A 19,741-nucleotide genomic window follows, 5' to 3' on the forward strand; every position below is an offset into this window, starting at 1 on the left:
CCCTCCGTGCTTTGCGTGAAGTGACGTCATTTTTTCGAACGGCGATGCGCGTAGTGTAATTCCGTATTCCCGGACGGCTTACGCAAATGACGTGAATTTTTAAATTTCGACGCGGGAACGACGGCCATACTTTATACAGCAATACGATTGCTGTGTAAAGTTAAGGCACCAAAAACGACGACTAATTTTGCAACGGGAAACTAGACTAGCGGCGACGTAGCGAACGCGAAAATCCGTCGTGGATCGCCGTAACTCCTAATTTGCATACCGACGCTGGTTTACGACGCAAACTCCCCCCAGCGGCGGCCGCGGTACTGCATCCTAAGATCCGACAGTGTAAAACAATTACACCTATCGGATCTTAGGGATATCTATGCGTAACTGATTCTATGAATGAGTCGCATAGATACTCTGAGAGATACTCCGTCGTATCTCCGCTGTGAATCTGGCCCAAGATTTGTACGGAATCATTTCCATCCTCTAGTATCAGTTTTCTCCTGAGAATGGCCCATCGCCTGCAGGGTGTGGTGATTATTGGACACCCCCGCCCTCTCTGTGGAATGGTACGGCCCTCAGGTATATAATCCCAGGTACTCTCTGATGGGGATCAGTCTTGTGAGATCTTTGGAAAGATGAGTGAAGAGAAGGCAGTACTTGGAGGAATGGGTGAGCCCAGGGAACCTACTGAAGAGGATCAATCCATCCTGGACAAGGTAAGTGGTCGGGGATCCAATCCTAAGGACTTGTTAGCACCGGGGGTGATGATCGGCGTTGGGATCCTGAGATAACAATTCATCCCTGTGTTTCCTGTGCTCTCCATACAAGTGTCTGGAATTACAATGTGTCAGTATGGAGATGAATGATTATTTTTGTAAACTCTGCAATGTATTGTAACAATGTAGGCCAGTGTGTATCATGAGTGGCTATTGGAGTGAATGGGCCCTATAAAGGAACTACAATGGATTTCTATTAGCTGGGCATTGTGAATTGGTCTTGTGGTTTACAATGGAAGAAGTAATGTAATTCCCAATGGCTGTCAATGTATATTGTACATGGGATGGCCCTTTAACCGCTTGAGGACCGCCGCATGACTAAATGTCAGACTGGCACGGTTGGGCACAAGGGCGTACATGTATGTCTTTAAAGCGGGGGTTCATCCTAAAACTACTCTCTAGTATTACAATGTTCCGACGCATTACAATAATGCTTTTTATGCTGTACATACCTCGGTACAGCTAATTTCCCCCACGGCTTCCGGGTTGCGAATCCTGCGGGAGTGGGCGTTCCTAACTTGCTGGTGATTGACGTGATGACCAAAAACAAGCTCCACCTGTTGCATAAGCTGCGTCACGATTGCCGAAAGAAGCCGAACGGCGAGTCGGCGCTATGCTGCGCCTGCACACCGCCGTTTGGCTCCTTTCGGCAATCGTGACACAGCTTACGCGATGGGTGGAGCTTGTTTTTGGTCATCACGTCAATCACCAGCAAGTTAGGAATGCCCACTCCCGCAGGATTCGCAACCCGGAAGCCGTGGGGGAATTAGCTGTACTGAGGTATGTACAGCATAAAAATATAGGCATAATTGTATTGTAATGTGTCGGGACATTGTAATACTAGAAAGTAGTTTTAGGATGAACCTCCCCTTTAAGATCTGGGTTGTGAGTGACCCAGTCCTCTCCCAACAACCCCCCCCCCCCCCCCCCCCTGTGTAGTCGATTGCCACCGGTGTCCTGCTATTTATATTTATATTAAAAAAAATTTGTTTGAGTCACACGACCGCGCAATTGTCAAAGTGATGCAGTGCTGAATCGCAAAAAGGGCCTGGTCATTAACCTGCATATTGGTCCGGGTCTTAAGTGTGTGTGTGTGTGTGTGTCGAGTAAGGTAAGTGCATTTTACTGGGCACAGTGGTGACAATTGATGGCACAGTGGCTGCAATTTGTTGTTTTTTTTCGTTTGTGCTCCCAAATATTTTGAGCACCAGCCGCCACTGGTGGCCGGCAAGTGGTTAAAGTGGACACAGCTTTGCATGTTGACATTAAATTCTCTTGCATTCATTAAAATTTGTGTTTATGCTTTTACTTTATGATATTTCTATTGATATTTTTCCCCAGGTGAAGGAACAGTATGAGAAGAAGTCAGGAACAAACCCTGGGAAATTTAAGGCGATCCTCGTCAGTACTCAGGTTGTTGCCGGGACAAATTACTTTTTCAAGGTAATGGTTTGGGTTTTAAAAAAAAGAAGGCGCGGGGGATAGGGTTGGGACATGAGGCACATGATGGAACTACCACAGGCCTCCATCCCTGTAAATGGATAGACGAGGGGGAGGTTTTGGGACTTTAAATGAGATGATTTGGGTTTTATGCAACATTGTCAGTCTGAAGCCTCGTACACACGATCAGACTTCCATCAGACAAATCGGTGGATTTTTGACCAAAGGGCATTGGCCTTGAACTTGTTCTGCATACAGATGGCAGAAATTGTTCAGCCAACATTCATGAAATTAAGTTTTTTTTTTTCTGCTTTTTTAGCGCCACTCTTTGGGCAACTTCTGCTAATGTTGGCTGATGGGTAGCATTGGTTTGGAGCATGCGTGTTTGTACTTTGGATTTTAGTCCGGACTTGTGTACACACGATCCGATAATCCGACCGAACACATTTTGTTGGACAATTTGAGAGCATGACCATCCAACATTTGTTGTCGGAAAGTCTGACAATTGCAGAGCCAGTTAATGATGGGATGTGGGGTTACAGCACCTTGTACCTCTGGATCCCTTTACATTACACAGTTTGTTACAAATACCCCCCCCCCCCCCCTTTAGACCCATAATGTACCTCAGATTAGCGAGGGACTGCGTGTCGGGTCCCCTCCCCCTGTGTAGACATGGGGGGGGGGGGGGGGGGAGGCGGCTTTACGCTGCTTGGCTGTGTGAGACAGCCGAGACTGATCAGAGCCGTGGCCACCGTCCGTGCCAGAGAGAAGGGGATTCTTGCGGCTCTCGGGGCCCCCTGATGTGCCGACTTGTGTCACTCGAGTGCGGCTCCGACTCGCATCTGAGAGTGCACTGGGGGCAGGGGCGTACCTAGAGCATTTGGCACCCGGGGCGGATCCTACATCTGGCACCCCCCCCCCCCCCAACGTTTACCTGGAAAAACACCCACATTTTTTTTTTCATGTTTTCAAGAACATTTATTGCACAAATTTGTAAACTTTACATCAACTTAAAAAAAGAAAAAACCTTGGAAAATAAAGTTATTAACTTACTTAAACCTATTTCAATTATTTATAACATTTACTGAACAGATAATACTGCTTTTTTTGCAACCCTCCCAATCAGGTCAGCTACAGTGTTACACTATCCACATGGCAGGGGATGGCGGACACAGTAATCACCCCCCCCCCAAATCAGGGCCGTCTTAATAGCATCATGGGCCCCTGGGCAAAGCAATGCTCTGGGGCCCCTACAATAGAGACAATGCAGGTAAACAGACATCAAGTAGGTAGGGGATATCTAGGGTGAAGAGGGGTCAGAGTGCTGGAGGGATATCTGGGATGTAGAGGGGCAGCCCGGGGCCCAAGGAACAGCTGCTTTGGGGAAAGAGCAGGGGCCCCCATGCAACTGGGGCCCCTGGGCAGTGCCCAGTATGCCCTCTCATTAAGACAGCCCTGGGGCAGCTACATACAGTGCTAGTACACATGGCAGGGGGTGGCGGACACAGTAATCACCCCCCCCCCCCAAATCAGGTCAGCTACATACAGTGCTACTACACATGGCAGGGGGTGGCGGACACAGTAATCACCCCCCCCCCAAATCAGGTCAGCTACATACAGTGCTAGTTGTACACATGGCAGGGGGTGGTAGACACAGCAATCACCCCCCCCTAAATCAAGTCAGCTACATACAGTGCTAGTTGTGCACATGGCAGGGGGTGGCGGACACAGTAATCACCCCCCCCAAAATCAGGTCAGCTACATACAGTGCTAGTACACATGGCAGGGGGTGGCGGACACAGTAATCACCCCCCCCAAAATCAAGTCAGCTACATACAGTGCTAGTTGTGCACATGGCAGGGGGTGGTAGACACATAAATCACCCCCCCCCCCCAAATCAAGTCAGCTACATACAGTGCTAGTTGTGCACATGGCAGGGGGTGGTAGACACATAAATCACCCCCCCCCCCCCCAAATCAAGTCAGCTACATACAGTGCTAGTTGTACACATGGCAGGGGGTGGTAGACACAGTAATCACCCCCCCCCCCCCTAAATCAAGTCAGCTACATACAGTGCTAGTTGTACACATGGCAGGGGGTGGTAGACACAGCAAACACCCCCCTCAAATCAGGTCAGCGCACACACAGTTTGGCAGAGCAGGCAGACACACTCCTCCAGGCTCTTCTTCATACAACACCCCCCCAAACTCCCCCCCCCTCACCACTGTTGTCCAGCCTCAGGCTCTCAGACTCAGCCTCTGCTAGGGAGTAACTTGGGAGGTCCAGATGGATTTGATTCCTGATCCTGCCTCACTGCCTGTGTCTGTATGTGAAAGCAGCAGCCGAGCCGCCCCAGCGGAGAGAGATGACAGACACAGGCTGGGGCCGCAGTGGTGGGTGGAGGCGGAGCTAGCAGGAGGGAATTCAGTCAATAAAACGAGTGGACGATCTGGACTAGTCCATTGCGGCCGCGGCGATGGGGGTGTTCTAAAAAACACCTAAAGGGAAATGGAGCAGCCAGACCCAGCAGGGATGCCTTGGGATGATTAGACAGTATCACCCGACTCAGGTATGGACTGCACCCCACATAGTGAAGTCACTCGGCCACTGACACCCCTTCAATGTGTGGTACCTGGGGCGGACCGCCCCCGCCGCCACCCTATTGGTACGCCCCTGACTGGGGGGGAGATGTGACATGCCTGCGGCCCACCAGGCATTTGCCCTATGGCCAGTCCGGGCCTGATCAAGATCTACTCCCACTTGGCTGGATCATGACAATACCGTACCATCAACCCTGCTGCCTCCAGGCTCAGTGTTCTCCAGATATCAGCCGACCACCAACCCCTGTCTGATCTTTCCCTCTGCCTCCAGGTTCAGTGCTATTCCTCTGCAACCATATCCACTTGCTCATTCAACACTGTGTGGGTCCCTTTTGCTCCTTCACTTTCCCCAGCCAACACTGTGGGTCCCCCTGCTCTACACCCCTCATCTTGTGCTGCTGGTTACCACCCCAACTCATGCTGCAGTCTCCCATTCCTTAGCCTCATCCCACACTGCTGTCTTCCGCTCAACACGTAATCCTATGTTTCTGCCCTCATGCCTCGATCCACCTACCCAGCCACTGCACTTTCACACCCTGGTTTCTCTACCACCAATCACACATGGGTCACAGCATCTCTCCCTCCTGGGCTTGCTATAGCTCTAAAATTCTAGCATGATGCCACTACTCCCATCACATCAGTCTGCACCAGAAGAGCTTGGTCTTCCCCCCCCCCCCGCTGTAAAATTGATCAGCTGCCCAGTGATGTAATGCGGGGGGCCGCACCGGGTGTCACACACTAGGGGGGTGTCGGGCTGGAGCCCTGCGTTGCAGGTTTAGGCAGAGGTCACAGAACACGCATGGAGTGCCCGAGCAGGTAGTGGCTTTGCAGAGGGGCTGAGTGAAGCCACCTCCCCCTCCATGTTGACACGGTGCTCTGCATGCAGGAGGAGGGGGAGACGGCTTCACTCTGCTCGGCTGTGACAGCTGCTGCCCGAGACTGATCGGAGCCACGACCACGGAGAGAAGGGGGATCGTTGGGCCGGTCCCGGATGTGCCGACCGGCTCAGGTTTGGCTCTCACCCCCCTCCCTTCAAAGCCGCTACCTCGGGCTCTCCATGTGTGTTCTGAGTTACATTAGGGGGTCTGTAACATGCAGGGGGTCCAGAACTGTTAAAGGGAGTGTCTGTGTAACCTACAGGCATCCAGAGCTGTGTGGTGCAGTGTAATGTAAAGGGATTGAGAGGCGCAGAGTGCTGTGTAATGTAAAGGGGTGCAGTTGTGGAGAGGGGGTACACAGTAGTGAAAGGAGCTTACATTCATGTCCTTTGCAAGTTCCCGTAGGGTAAGGAATGACAAACTAAGTAGCCCCCAGGCATCTGAAAACTGATCATCTGGTAGAACTCATTCATATTGATGAAAATGCACGATTGTGCTATAATCTTTTTTCTGTCTTCAGGTGGACACCGGAGAGGACACTTATATCCACGCTCGAGTCTTCGTACCTCTGCCTGGTTCAGATGAGGGACCCACTTTGGAGTCTTTCCAGGCGGATAAGACCAAGGATGATAAGCTGGAGCTTTTTAAAGCTAAAGATGAGGGTCAAGTAGTGGTCACATGTTCAAAAAACGCCTCAGCCCCTCCTTCTTTAAACTCAAAGGACCAGGAACAAGGGGTTAAAGAACCTGAAAAGGCATGATCTGATCTTCCAGAAATGCACTTGGCTGACAACGCACAACATTTTATTGTGGACTGAGCGGTCTTGACTTTAAGCCTGAACACCAACCGTGTATTTAACATTGATAATATGTATTCATAAAATCCTGTTCAGTGTTCTCTTGCTCATTGGAATGTCAACTGAGAAATACAATAAAATATTTTGGAAGGGTTTTTTTTGTTGCCTAAATTTGCAAATGCATCTAAATGTGCAAATCTTGACTCCATTTGAGCTTCCAACTTTATTCTGGTTCCCCACCCCCCTCACATAATTGAAATGCTCCATTTTTACCACTGCAGAACAGCACTTCTGCTTTTCTTGCCTAGGCTCTCTCTACCACTTGGGAAGTACACATTTGGGGGGGGGGGGTTTATTAGGGTTGCTACCTGTCTGAAATTCACCCAGACAGTCCGGGTTTTGAATCATGTGCAATTGTCACGCTGTGCAGATTGGCATAAAGATGGTGCCAATTGCATGTTATGAAACGCGTCCTACCCCCCCCCCCTTTTTTTTATTTTTTTTTTTTGTCACTTCCGGACACCTGTTGCCCCGGTCACTACCTGTTGACATCACATCCGGGTCCTGCATTCCACGCTGGTGGTTTTCCTTGCACCCCCTCTGCTGGGCGGCTGGCATCCATGTCAACTGGCTGCACACCAGACTTACCTGTAGGATTGCCTATCACTGAACTTTCATGTAACGCCCCCTTACTTTCACTAAAGGCGCTACGCTAAAGTTGGTGGGGGAATGAGAGAGATAAGTTGCTCTCACTCTTAATTATGTTAAATTTGGCTGTCGCCAAATCTGGATTGTTCTGTGGGTCAGACTGCGTTCTAGGGAGGTGGCGCCAGAAGGGATCCAGGTGGAGCCGCTTCTTCTCAGCAGCCAATTGGAGGAGTTTTCCCTTGCGGGGCATGCTGGAGAGGAGTATTTCTGTGGTGGAATCCGTTCTGGGTTCTTCGTGGGTTCCAGCTGCGGCACCCACCTTTTAGGGTGTGTGCACATCGCGGGCCCCACCACTATGGCCTACCTGGCCTGGGGTCACGCGCAACGAGGAGTTCCTGACTCTGGGCCCTCATGGCCTGCAGAAACTGATGCTACCAGGGGCCCCAGTGACTTACTGGGTCCCCAGCTCTACTGAAGAGATCCTAAGCTACGTGCTGTGCGGTGGGAAATAGGCTCAAGGAGAACCCGGAGGCAGGTTTTCTGAGACTTAAACGAACCATTGGGGATCTGGTGACCAGGACACTGATGGGTACACTTGAACTGTCAACCGGTGACCCCATTGCAACTCACTGGGAGGATTCGCTCTGCTGTTCACATTGTCAGCATTGAGCCTGTGGCAGAGGCCTCATCTGGCATCTTAATCTAATCAGAGCCAAGTCCGTGGCAGGGACTTGTTCCTTCCCAGTAACCTTGGAGTGACACTTCGGCTGGCAGGGGTCTGTCCGGGGGCACTTCACCCACTCTGGCTGGAGTGGCGACGTTAATGCAACTACAGAATAGCAGTATTGCTCTTCTCCCATCCAAGCCTGATACCGCAAAGTTCTCTTACTTCATCAATCTTTTCTGTCTACCTTATGTTGATGTTGGGCCGAGAAATAAAGCATTCAGAAAATCTTATTCGCTGATTGGACATTTGCTTACTGCTCTATTCACTAGTCACCCCTAGACAACGATTAGAGGTAACTTAATACGCCAATCACAAAACAACCAGTGTCTCCTGAGAGGGTAGCGCTACATTCATATGATGAGCCTTTCCATTGCTTCCAGTAAAGGCCCATACACCCAATCTGACTTTTTGACAACAAACCTCCAACAGACTTGTTTTTGCCGAAAATCCGACCAAATGTTTGCTGTGCAACTTTCCGGCAACAAAAGTCCGATGGTGCAAAATCCGATCGTCTGTACACCAGTACATCGCATACCCAGTTCACGGCAAACGCCCTTTTGGACAGAAATCCAAATTTTCGCCCCAATCCAGCCATGTTCAGGGCAACTACAGTATTTCACCATTATTAGTATGTAGTAAAGATTTAGGATTCCAATAAAATAGTCTTTTTGGTAATCTTTAACTTTATTTTGTGTGGTAGTTTCTTAAAAAAAAATTTAAGGATTTGATACCATTTTTAGATAAAATATAGAAGATTTATAAGTTACTGAGGACGGAAAACTATTTTTCGACAAATATCCATTTCACTATTTATTTTGGAGAATGATCCATTTCGTGGTGCAAAAGTCATTTAGTTGTTAAAGCGAAGTTCCACACAATTTTATAAACTAGCATTAGCATTCTTGTAGCATAATCTTTTTTTGCAATGGTTACTAATATATATATATATATATATATAACAGGATTAACTTTAGGGCCACAGGATGAATGAGAACCCCACTATGGTCTGTGCTAGTCACATTTAATGCGGTCAGATATTGTATATATATTGTGTGTTGGCTGATGTATACTAGTAAGCTTGCTGTGATGAAAGGGGTGGGGTGTGATTGCATTCCATTGTCTATTGTGGTAATTAAGTCTGCTATGTGGATTGGAGCTTGGTAGTCTGGATACCTATTATGGGATGTTTAAGTGTCTTGCTGGGAGGAAAGGGGGGAATCACTCCAGCAACCCCCCCCCCCCTCTGCTAAGACTGTTTACTGAATGAGAAGTTTGAACACACCTGACCTGTATCACCATTGTCATTGGACAATTTAACCCACCCTGTTTCCCAAGGGTGGGAGGGATGTATTTTTGAGGAGAAATGTGTTACCATGTGCAGATAATAAAGATTCATTCCCTGTTTTGAACCTCAACCAGGGCTGTGTGTCTCGTTTCTGGGGGGAATTCTTATCGTGTTCGTTTGCCCGATTGTGGAGTGTCGATAAGCTGTCTTGGGTGGAATGGAATATCGTGAATGAATTTAACCCCTGTCCCATTTGGGGTTCCGTTACAATTGGTGGCAAGCAGTGAGATGATCTCACAGCCTTAAAGGACAGCTACAAGGACACAGGACAATGGAGACACAGTAGGAACGGCTGAAGCTCTCTACCCTCAAGGACTTACTGGAGAGCCGGGGCAGAGCAGCCAGAAACCATAAGAAGATGGACGTGATCACAGAACTTGTCCAAATGGATGGAGCAGAAGGCCCCAACATAACGGAAAGGCCCAGCGTAACAGACAGGACCCCGGAGGAAGAAAGTTTTGATCGGGCTGTTAAGCTAAGACTGGCACACTATGGTCCTAACAAAAGAACAAAAGCTGGACAGCCGCACTCCAAAATTTTCTTTAAAAGAGATGTCTTTATTTTCAACTGTGCATACAGTCACTGCAAGCCCACAAAAATCAGTATGGCCAACGTTTCGCACTGGCGTCAGTGCTTAGTCATGGCTAGCCAGTCATGGCTGACGCCAGTGCGAAACGTTGGCCATACTGATTTTTGTGGGCTTGCAGTGACTGTATGCACAGTTGAAAATAAAGATATCTCTTTTAAAGAAAATTTTGGAGTGCGGCTGTCCAGCTTTTGTTCTTTTGTTTTTTTGCTATTACCGCATTGCCAGCACCCTGGTGGTTCAACAACCCCTGATCATCACGAGGCTCACCTGGAGCGGTGAGAATTCTGTCTGTGACACTATGGTCCTAACCCTCCACCGGAGATCATAGACCGAGTTATAGCTGCTGTGGACGCAAATTGGCTACGGCAAAGACGTTCTGCAGCAGCAGAAGTCACAGCAGCACCAACTGAAAGGAGAAAGATACATTTTGCTGCTTTTAAGAACTTCATTGAAACTGAAGGGGAGATTGATGGGTACCTTGCTGATTTTGAACGGCAATGTGCCCTACACCGGGTGCCCACAGAGGAATGGGTTACCATTTTGTCTGGGAAATTGTCCGGCCGGGCCAGTGAAGCGTTCAGGGCCATCCCAGACAAGGATATTATGAACTATGGACTGGTAAAAGAAGCACTTTTGGCCAGGTATGCCGTCACACCAGAGGCATACCGGAGGCGGTTCAGAGAGACGAGCAAGCAGACTGGAGACTCATATACCGAGTGGGCATGCCGCCTACACCGCACAGCATCCCACTGGGTCGATGGATGCCAAGCAGAATCCGGGGAAGAGGTGCTGCAGGTGTTCCTGCTGGAGCACTTCTTTGACAAACTGTCCCGGGAAGTCAGAGAATGGGTCCGGGACAGAAACCCTTTCTCCTTGTCTGAAGCAGCTCGCCTGGCGGACGAATACACAGACGCCCGCAAACTGGACAACTCTGTGGTCAAGACCACAGCTCGGGTGGATTAGCGATCAGCGGCACCCCCGCCGCTTATTGCCTACAAACCCCAGTTGGACCGTCCTACAACGGCCACTCATCCTCAGAAGCCTAGGTTCAACTCCCAGGACTACTCACAGTCCATCAGGTGTTTTGGGTGTAAACAGCTAGGACACAGAAAGCTAGACTGTCCATTGAATCCACCCAGGCAGTCACAGTCATGGAGACAGCCAGAAAGGGGGAACCCCCACACACCCATGCCTGCGGCCCACTGCGTTGAGGAGGAAGAACATTGGGACGTTCTGCACGAGGCAGATCCGATACAAGCAGCTAACCAGGACAACAGGCAGCAACACAGGCAGACTGTCTGGGTCAATGGAAAGGTAGCCAATGGACTACGCGATTCTGGGGCCACGATGACCCTGCTACAGAAGAAACTCATCCCAGAGAGCCAGCACACCGGAGACACCGTAGCCGTAAGAGTAGCGGGAGGCACCGTCTTCCGGGTACCCGTTGCCCGGGTTCACCTGGATTGGAGTGTTGGTTCGGGACATGTGAATGTGGGGGTGATGAAGGATTTGCCAGCAGATGTACTTCTAGGGAATGATTTGGCCCCCCTTATTTCTGCGTACGCCCTGATGTGCCCCGCTGAAACCCACACAGTGACTACCTGTGCCCAGACCCGCGTTGCTGGAACCAACTCGCTTGCTGCTGAGACCCGGGTAAGACTACCTTCCCCGACATGTACTGTAGATCCGGCACAATATCACAGTCTAAAATGGGAATGTGACAAGTTGGCCAGTGAGAAATCGGAGATGCAACGACACTATGTCATGTATTATGAGATGTCCCGTGGCTTGAACATTGAAATGCACAAACAGGCTGAAATTGTCAGAAGATTAAATGGGATTTGCATCCAGGTTGTGCCTTATCTGTCCCAAGAGCATCAGCAACAGGTTTTGGGAGCCATTGAGAGAGCAAAGCAAGTGACTGTTCCAGAACTGAAATCCATTATTCACCTTCACCATCAGCTACCGACCTGGTAAGAAAAATGGCAATGCTGATGGTTTATGCCGGCAAACAGACGTCATCCCGGCCTCCTAGTTCCGGACATCCCCAAGTTGACCCGAAAAGGATCAAGCCGGGTCTGCCGGAGTGTTCCACAAGGAGGGAGCCATGTAACAGGATTAACTTTAGGGCCACAGGATGAATGAGAACCCCACTATGGTCTGTGCTAGTCACATTTAATGCGGCCAGATATTGTATATATATTGTGTGTTGGCTGATGTATACCAGTAAGCTTGCTGTGATGAAAGGGGTGGGGTGTGATTGCATTCCATTGTCTATTGTGGTAATTAAGTCTGCTATGTGGATTGGAGCTTGGTAGTCTGGATACCTATTATGGGATGTTTAAGTGTCTTGCTGTGAGGAAAGGGGGGAATCACTCCAGCAACCCCCCCCCCTGCTAAGACTGTTTACTGAATGAGAAGTTTGAACACACCTGACCTGTATCACCATTGTCATTGGACAATTTAACCCACCCTGTTTCCCAAGGGTGGGAGGGATGTATTTTTGAGGAGAAATGTGTTACCATGTGCAGATAATAAAGATTCATTCCCTGTTTTGAACCTCAACCAGAGCTGTGTGTCTCGTTTCTGGGGGGAATTCTTATCGTGTTCGTTTGCCTGATTGTGGAGTGTCGATAAGCTGTCTTGGGTGGAATGGAATATAGTGAACGGATTTAACCCCTGTCCCATTTGGGGTTCCGTTACATATATATATATATATATTTTTTTTTTTCTAAAGGTTACCTAGATATTCCAGTTTCTAATGGAGTTTCCGGTCTCTGCCACCTGCGGATATGCCCATCATAGGTGGCGACGCACTGTCTCCTAGGAGCTATGTGTCAGAATTCCCAGGAGTCAGTGTGGATGGCCGCCGCTCGTTATCGCGATATTCCGAAACCAAGTGATTATCTTGGTTGCCATCACAACAGGGCGGGCACTTCTGACGACGCCACCCATTGTGTTGGCAACGTCGGAAGCGTGCGGCGATGCGAGCCGTACATGCTGTGATGGCAACCAAGATAATCATTTGCGCATGCACAGTATGTACGGCTCGCAGCGCCGCACGCTTCCGACGTTGCCAACACAATGGGTGGCGTCTTCAGAAGTGCCCGCCCCGTTGTGATGGCAACCAAGATAATCATTTGCGCATGCACAACGGGGCGGGCACTTCTGACGCCACCCGTTGTGATGGCAACGTTGGAAGTGTATGGCGCTGCGAGAACGGGCGGTTCATGCTGGTCATTCAGCTGCACCGAAACCCGAAAGATAGTGCTTGTGGGCTTCACATGCCCTATAAGAACGGTTCCATAGTATAGAACGGTGTGTGAGCCGGCTCTTACCCTCCCATATTAAAGATTTATCAAAATACCGAAAGCTTTGAACCTGACTAACTATGACCTTTTATGTACAAGGTTGTCTTTAATACATTTGTTCTCTTTATAGATCCATTCCACACCACATAGGTCTGAAAGTGTTGAGCTGTCACCTTACCCAAAAAACTAAAATGAATGCCAAGCATGCAGAATTTTACTAAATGTTACACAATTCACCCAATAGCATAAGCATTTTAAATGTTTAGATCAGTTTTATTTACACATACAAGGAACGGCTATGGGGTCCAACTCTGCTCCCAGTTATGCAAATCAAACCATGGGTCATTGGGAGGACCTCACTTTATGAAAACAAACCTTTTTCTGCTAAAATCATCTATGCCAAGGAATACGTAGTGGAGAAGGATCTGGGGGTTTTGGTAGATCATAAGCTCAATAATGGCATGCAATGCTAAGCTGCGGTTTCCAAAGCGCACAAAATTCTTTCTTGTATTAAGAGAGGTATGGACTCCAGAGAGAGAGATATAATTTTGCCCCCCCCCCCCCGTACAAATCATTAGTAAAAACTCATCTGAAATGTTATTTACCACTTCACAGGCAGGTTTAGTGCATCCCCCAGGCATGTTGCGTAAAGGAATTTAGTATTTAAGGGGCAGATCCACGTACCTGCGCGTAATCTTCCGCCGGGCGCGACGTATCTAAGATACACTACGCCGCCGTAACTTATTTTTTTTCAGAATCCTCAAAGAGTTTGCGCCGTAGGGTATCTTTGGCGGCGTAAGGGCGCGGGATTCAAATGGATGTAATGGGGGCGTGTTTTATGTAAATACATCGTGACCCAACGTAAACAATTTTTTTTTTTTAACTGCGCATGCGCCGTCCGTGGGGGTATCCCAGTGAGCATGCTCGAAATTAACCCAGAACAAGCCAATGCTCACAACGGTGATGTCATTCTACGCAAATCCCTATTCGCGAACGACTTACGCAAACAACGTAAAATTGTACGCGGGAACGACGGCTATACTTAACATTGAGTACGCCACCATATAGCAGGTTTAACTATACGCCGGAAAAAGCCGAACGCAAACGACGTAAACATAATGCGCCGGACGGACGTTCGTGGATCGCCGTAACTAGCCAATTTGCATACTCGACGCGGAATTCGACGGAAACGCCACCTAGCGGCCGCCAAAAAATTGCAGCTTAGATCCGACGGCGTACTAAGACGTACGCCTGTCGGATCTAGCCGAGATGCCGTCGTATCTTGTTTTGTGGATACAAAACAAAGATACGACGCGCAAAATTTGAAATTACGTGGCGTATCAAGAGATACGCCAACGTAATACCTTTGTGGATCTGCCCCTAAATGTTTTGCTTTAGGCATTATTAAAAGCTGCTCTCCGCTAACCTGATTTATTTATTTTTTTCGCATTGGTACATATTCCCCAGGGCAGTGCTCAGCTCCCCATGCCATTTGTTTTACAAACCCTATTAACCTTGAAAATGGGCGCAGTTGATTTAGCTCCCATTCCCTTCAAAGAAATTCGGAAAAGCATTGAATTTAAAAACAGTTTAGCCAACCTCCCCCACAAATCTAACACGGGTACATTCCCGATCATCACTTTAGGCAGCTAAAGGACCCGGACCGTTTTTGCGATTCGGCACTACAACGCTTTAACTGACAATTGCGCGGTCGTGTGACGTGGCTCCCAAACAAAATTGGCGTCCTTTTTTTCCCACAAATAGAGGTTTATTTTGGTGGTATTTGATCACCTCTGTGGTTTTAATTTTTTGCGCTATAAACAAAAATAGAGCGACAATTTTGAAAAAAATGCAATATTTTTTACTTTTTGCTATAATAAATATCCCCCAAAAATATATAAAAAAAAAAAGAAAATGTCCTCAGTTTAGGCTGATACGTATTCTTCTACCTATTTTTGGTAAAAAAAACAAATCGCAATAAGCGTTTATCGGTTGGTTTGCGCAAAATTTATAGCGTTTACAAAATAGGGGATAGTTTTATGCCATTTTTATTAATTATTTTTTTTTACTACTAATGGCGGCGATCAGCGATTTTTTTCGTGACTGCGACATTATGGCGGACACTTCGGCAATTTTGAAACATTTTTGGGACCATTTTCACATTAAAAAATTCATTTAAAATGCATTGTTTACTGTGAAAATGACAGTTGCCGTTTGGGAGTTAACCACAAGGGGGCGCTGAAGGTTATGTGTGACCTCATCTGTGTTTCTAACTTTAGAGGGGTGTGGCTGTAGGTGTGACGTCATCGATTGTGATTCCCTATATAAGCACAGCGCCACAGTGAAGAACGGGGAAGCTGTGTTTACACACAGCTCTCCCCGTTCTTCAGCTCCGGGGACCGATCGTGGGACTCCAGCGGCGATCGGGTCCGTGAGTCCCGCGGTCACGGAGCTTCGGACCGGGTTGCGTGCACGCGCCCGCGACCCCACGGCTGGGCTTAAAGGGCAATGTACGTGGATGTGCCATTCTGCCGACGTAAATCGCCGTGAAGGGGTCCTTAAAGCGGTGGTTCACCCTCCATAGCAACATTTGAGCATTAAATTAGGCATAGTAGCGCGAGCTACAGTATGCCTGTCTTGATTTTTTTCGCCCGGTACTCACAGTGCAATCCTCTATAGAAGATTCCGACTCCCCGCGGGGAATGGGCGTTCCTATCCAGACGGAGGATGATTGACGGCCGGCTCTGGCATGTCACGCTCCCCGAAGACAGCCGGAGTAGGTCTTGGCTCTTCACGGCGCTATACGGCGCCTGCGCACAGACTATGCGCAGGCGCCGTGAAGAGCCAAGCCTATTTCGGCTATTTCCGGAGAAGCGTGACGTGCCAGAGCCGGCCGTCAATCATCCTCCGTCTGGATAGGAACCCCCATTCCCCGCGGGGAGTCGGTATCTTCAATGTACGATTGCACTGTGAGTACCAGGCTATAAAAATCAAGACAGGCATACTGTAGCTCACGCTACTATGCCTAATTTTATGCTAGAAGAAAAAAATATTTTTTTTTGTTTATAGGGTGAACCCCCGCTTTAAGTGGTTAAAGTCAATGGGACACAAACATGAAAAAAATCAAAAGTGTTAATTTTAAAGGCTTATATGCAAGTTATTGCTATAAAAAGTGTTTTTCTGGACCCGGGTACTGGCCCAGGGGAAATGTATCAATGCAAAAAAAAAAACGATTTTGAAATAACCGTTTTTTCGGGAGCAGTGATTTTAATAGTGCTTAAAGAAAAGCAAAACAAATTAAATATTCCTTTAAATATTGTGTCCTTAGTCTACCTGTAAAGTGGCGCATCTGTGTGATGTGTTTTACAGTGCCACAGCAAAACAACATTTCTAAAGAACAAAAAGTAATTTTAACCTGCTCGCGGCTGTAATGTATTGCGGAGTCCCGGCAATATACATATAAAGATCAAGGAAAAAAATAAATTAAAAAGGTAAAACTAAATTGCCACTGATGGCATGTGCCCCATGTGTGACTGCTGCTGGGTTCAGTAAAACTTGTACTTTGATTCAGCCCGCACAGTACAGTAAGCTCCGGACATCCCACACAGAGAGTTACAGTTCTGGCTGGAGAAAGATTCTCACAGCGGGTCGCTCTCTCTCCACCTTCTCCATTCAGGCAATGTCTTGTATTCTTTTCACAGAACAGAATGAATAGCTAGCATGGCTTCAGAAAATCTCTTCAATATCATCATCCTTGGTCCTGTCCATCTGGTAATTCTGCAAAGACGGTTCCCTCCTTGACATAGCAATGGGTTTATACACGGTGAGGTGAGCGTACACGTCGTCTCCATACAGGACCTGAAAAGACCAAACACATAGTTCAATGCAGGGCCAGACTGGTAATAAAAACCAGATCCGGAAAAAAATTCATACCAGCCTCATAGCATTATTATACCAACCCAACATCATTATGTCATTTTCTTATTCATAAAAGGGAAAACCATGCATTTTAAAGCACATTTGAAGAGTGTATTATATAGAGAGAAGACATATATGATAGCACTTGTAAGGCTAGAGTTCCCCCATAATATCAATGCATTGTAAGGCTTGCTAGAGTTCCCCCATAATATCAATGCATTGTAAGGCTTGCTAGAGTTCCCCCATAATATCAATGCATTGTAAGACTTGCTAGAGTTCCCCCATAATATCAATGCTTGTATAGAGATGTATCCTTTAACCCAGAGCCTTCTAGGATTAATTACACAGAAGCTAGAAGACGGCCTTGTAGTATGTTATTATGTACGAGCAGAGAACAATAACATAGATAAGGCGTGCGGTGGAAACAAGGCTTAGCGGGTCACACAGAAAATAGAATGCTATGTTTTACACACGTTGTTTAACCACTTAACCCCCGGACCATATTGCTGGACAAAGACCAGAGCACTTTCTGCGATTCGGCACTGCGTTGCTTTAACTGACAATTGCGCGGTCGTGTGACGTGGCTCCCAAACAAAATTGACGTCCTTTTTTTCCCACAAATAGAGCTTTCTTTTGGTGGTATTTGATCACCTCTGCGGTTTTAATTTTTTACGCTATAAACAAAAATAGAGCGACAATTTTGAAAAAAATTATATTTTTTTACTTTTACTTTTTGCTATAATAAATATCCCCCAAAAATATATAAAAAAAATGCAATAAGCGTTTATTGATTGGTTTGCACAAAAGTTATAGCGTCTACAAAATAGGGGATAGTTTTATGGAATTTTTATTAATATTTTTTTTACTAATAAATCAGTGATTTTTATCAGTACTGAAACTTTATGGCGGACACATCGGACACTTTTGACACATTTTTGGGACCATTGTCATTTTTACAGCGATCAGTGCTATAAAAATGCACTGATTACTGTGAAAATGACACTGGCAGTGAAGGGGTTAACCACTAGGTGGCGCTGAAGGGGTTAGGTCAGTACTAGGGAGTGATTCTTACTGTTAGGGGGCGTGGCTACACGTGACACGTCACTGATGACCGTTCCCGATCACGGGGAACAGTCATCAGTGACAGTGTCACTAGGCAGAATAGGGGAATGCTTTGACCGCAATCGCAGGACTCCCGGGAACTCGATTTTCCCGGGACCCGCGGCGCTGGGCGGCAGATTTAAAGGGACGTACAGCCAGGTACGCCAATGCGCCTACCCGTGCCATTCTGCCGACGTACATCGGCGTGCGATGGTCGGCAAGTGGGTAAAATTATGTACAGAAACATTCAAAATGCACATAAAAACGTGCAACAAAGCATCCGAACAAATTATCAAAAACGCAACGTTCAGGTGTGAATACAGCCACGGTCCGAATTTCCAACAACAAATGTTCGATGTGAGCTTTGAGATGTGAGCTTTTTTTCAGAAATTCCGACCGTGTGTAGGCCCCATCGGACATTTGCTGATAGGTAGATTCAGAAAGAGTTAGGCCGGCTTATCTACAGAAAAGCCGACCTAACTCTGAATCTGCACTGACCTATGTTTAAGTGTATTCTCTAACAGAGATACACTTAAACATATCTAAGATAGGACGGCTTGCGCCGTCCTATCTTAGATTACAATGTTTTGGCTGACCGCTAGGTGGCGCTTCCATTGCGGCCGGCGTAGATTATGTAAATGAGCTTTTACGACGATTCCCGAACGTACGCGAGGCCACCGCAGTCGATTAACGTAGTTTCCGTAAGGCCTTAGGCGGCCTAAAGTTAGAGCTATGCTCTAGTGGCCTAGCCAATGTTAAGTATGGCCGCCGTTCCCGCCGCGAGGTTCGAATTTTTTACGTCGTTTGCGCAAGTCGTCCACAAATCGGGAGTTACGTTGTTTACGTACACGTGGAAATCAATAGGCCCGCACGGCGTCCTTAGCCGCAATGCGCACTGGGAAATGTAGGCGCCCGGCGCATGCGCAGTAGCAGGCAACGTCAAAAAACGTGAGGTCAAGCCTCATTTCCATACAACACGCCCCCCTCCAACCAATTTGAATTAGGCGCCCTTACGCCCGCTCGTTTGAGGCTACGCTGCCGTAGATTAGCAGGTAAGTAGATTGAGAATCACTACTAGCCTAGTTAATTTACGGCGGTGTAGCCTAAACAGGCTAGGCTACGCCGCCCTAAAGTTAGTCCCATCTCTTTGAATCTACCTAAGAATTTTTCGACAACAAAAATTTGAGAGCTGGTTTCCAAATTTTCCAACAACAAAATACGTTCTCGTAAATTCCGATTGCATGTGGACAATTCCGACGCACAAAATTCCACACATGCTCTGAATCAAGTACGAGACGGAAGCGCTCGGTCTGGTAAAAGTAGCGTTCGTAATGGAGATAGCACATTCGTCACGCTGTAACAGACTGAAGAGCACCAAATTTCTACTAACACGACTGGTATTGAACTTCCCTTTAATAGTGCCGTTGTACGTCTTGTACGTCACCGCGTTCTTGACATTTGGAAATTCCGACAACATTTGTGCGACCGTGTGTAGGCAAGACAAGTTTGAGCCTACATCAGTTGGAAAAAAATCCACAGTTTTGTTGTCGGAATGTCCGATCGTCTGTACACGGGATAAGGTGGATCCCAGACAAGTAATAGCACTAGTAGAAGT

General features: G+C 47.5%; 2 protein-coding genes across 2 annotated transcripts in view; one reads left to right on the forward strand and one right to left on the reverse strand.

Annotated features, from left to right (window-relative positions):
* The first annotated feature begins 595 nt into the window (after nt 1-595).
* On the forward strand, nt 596-6,641 carry LOC120928055 (cystatin-A-like). Its single transcript, XM_040339133.1, has 3 exons — nt 596-713; nt 2,115-2,216; nt 6,212-6,641. The coding sequence occupies exons 1-3, from the start codon at nt 633-635 to the stop codon at nt 6,449-6,451; spliced, it is 423 nt and encodes a 140-aa protein (XP_040195067.1). The 5' UTR covers nt 596-632; the 3' UTR covers nt 6,452-6,641.
* Nucleotides 6,642-16,391: 9,750 nt separating this feature from the next.
* The window catches only part of LOC120928715 (cystatin-A-like), a 27,840-nt gene continuing 24,490 nt past the window's right edge, over nt 16,392-19,741 (reverse strand). The window contains exon 3 of the mRNA XM_040339711.1: nt 16,392-16,965. Within this exon, the coding sequence (XP_040195645.1) occupies nt 16,834-16,965 (132 nt within the window). The 3' untranslated portion in view covers nt 16,392-16,833. The remainder of the gene's footprint in view (nt 16,966-19,741) is intronic.

This window comes from Rana temporaria, chromosome 2 (genome assembly GCF_905171775.1).
Source record: "Rana temporaria chromosome 2, aRanTem1.1, whole genome shotgun sequence".
Lineage (NCBI taxonomy): Eukaryota > Metazoa > Chordata > Amphibia > Anura > Ranidae > Rana > Rana temporaria.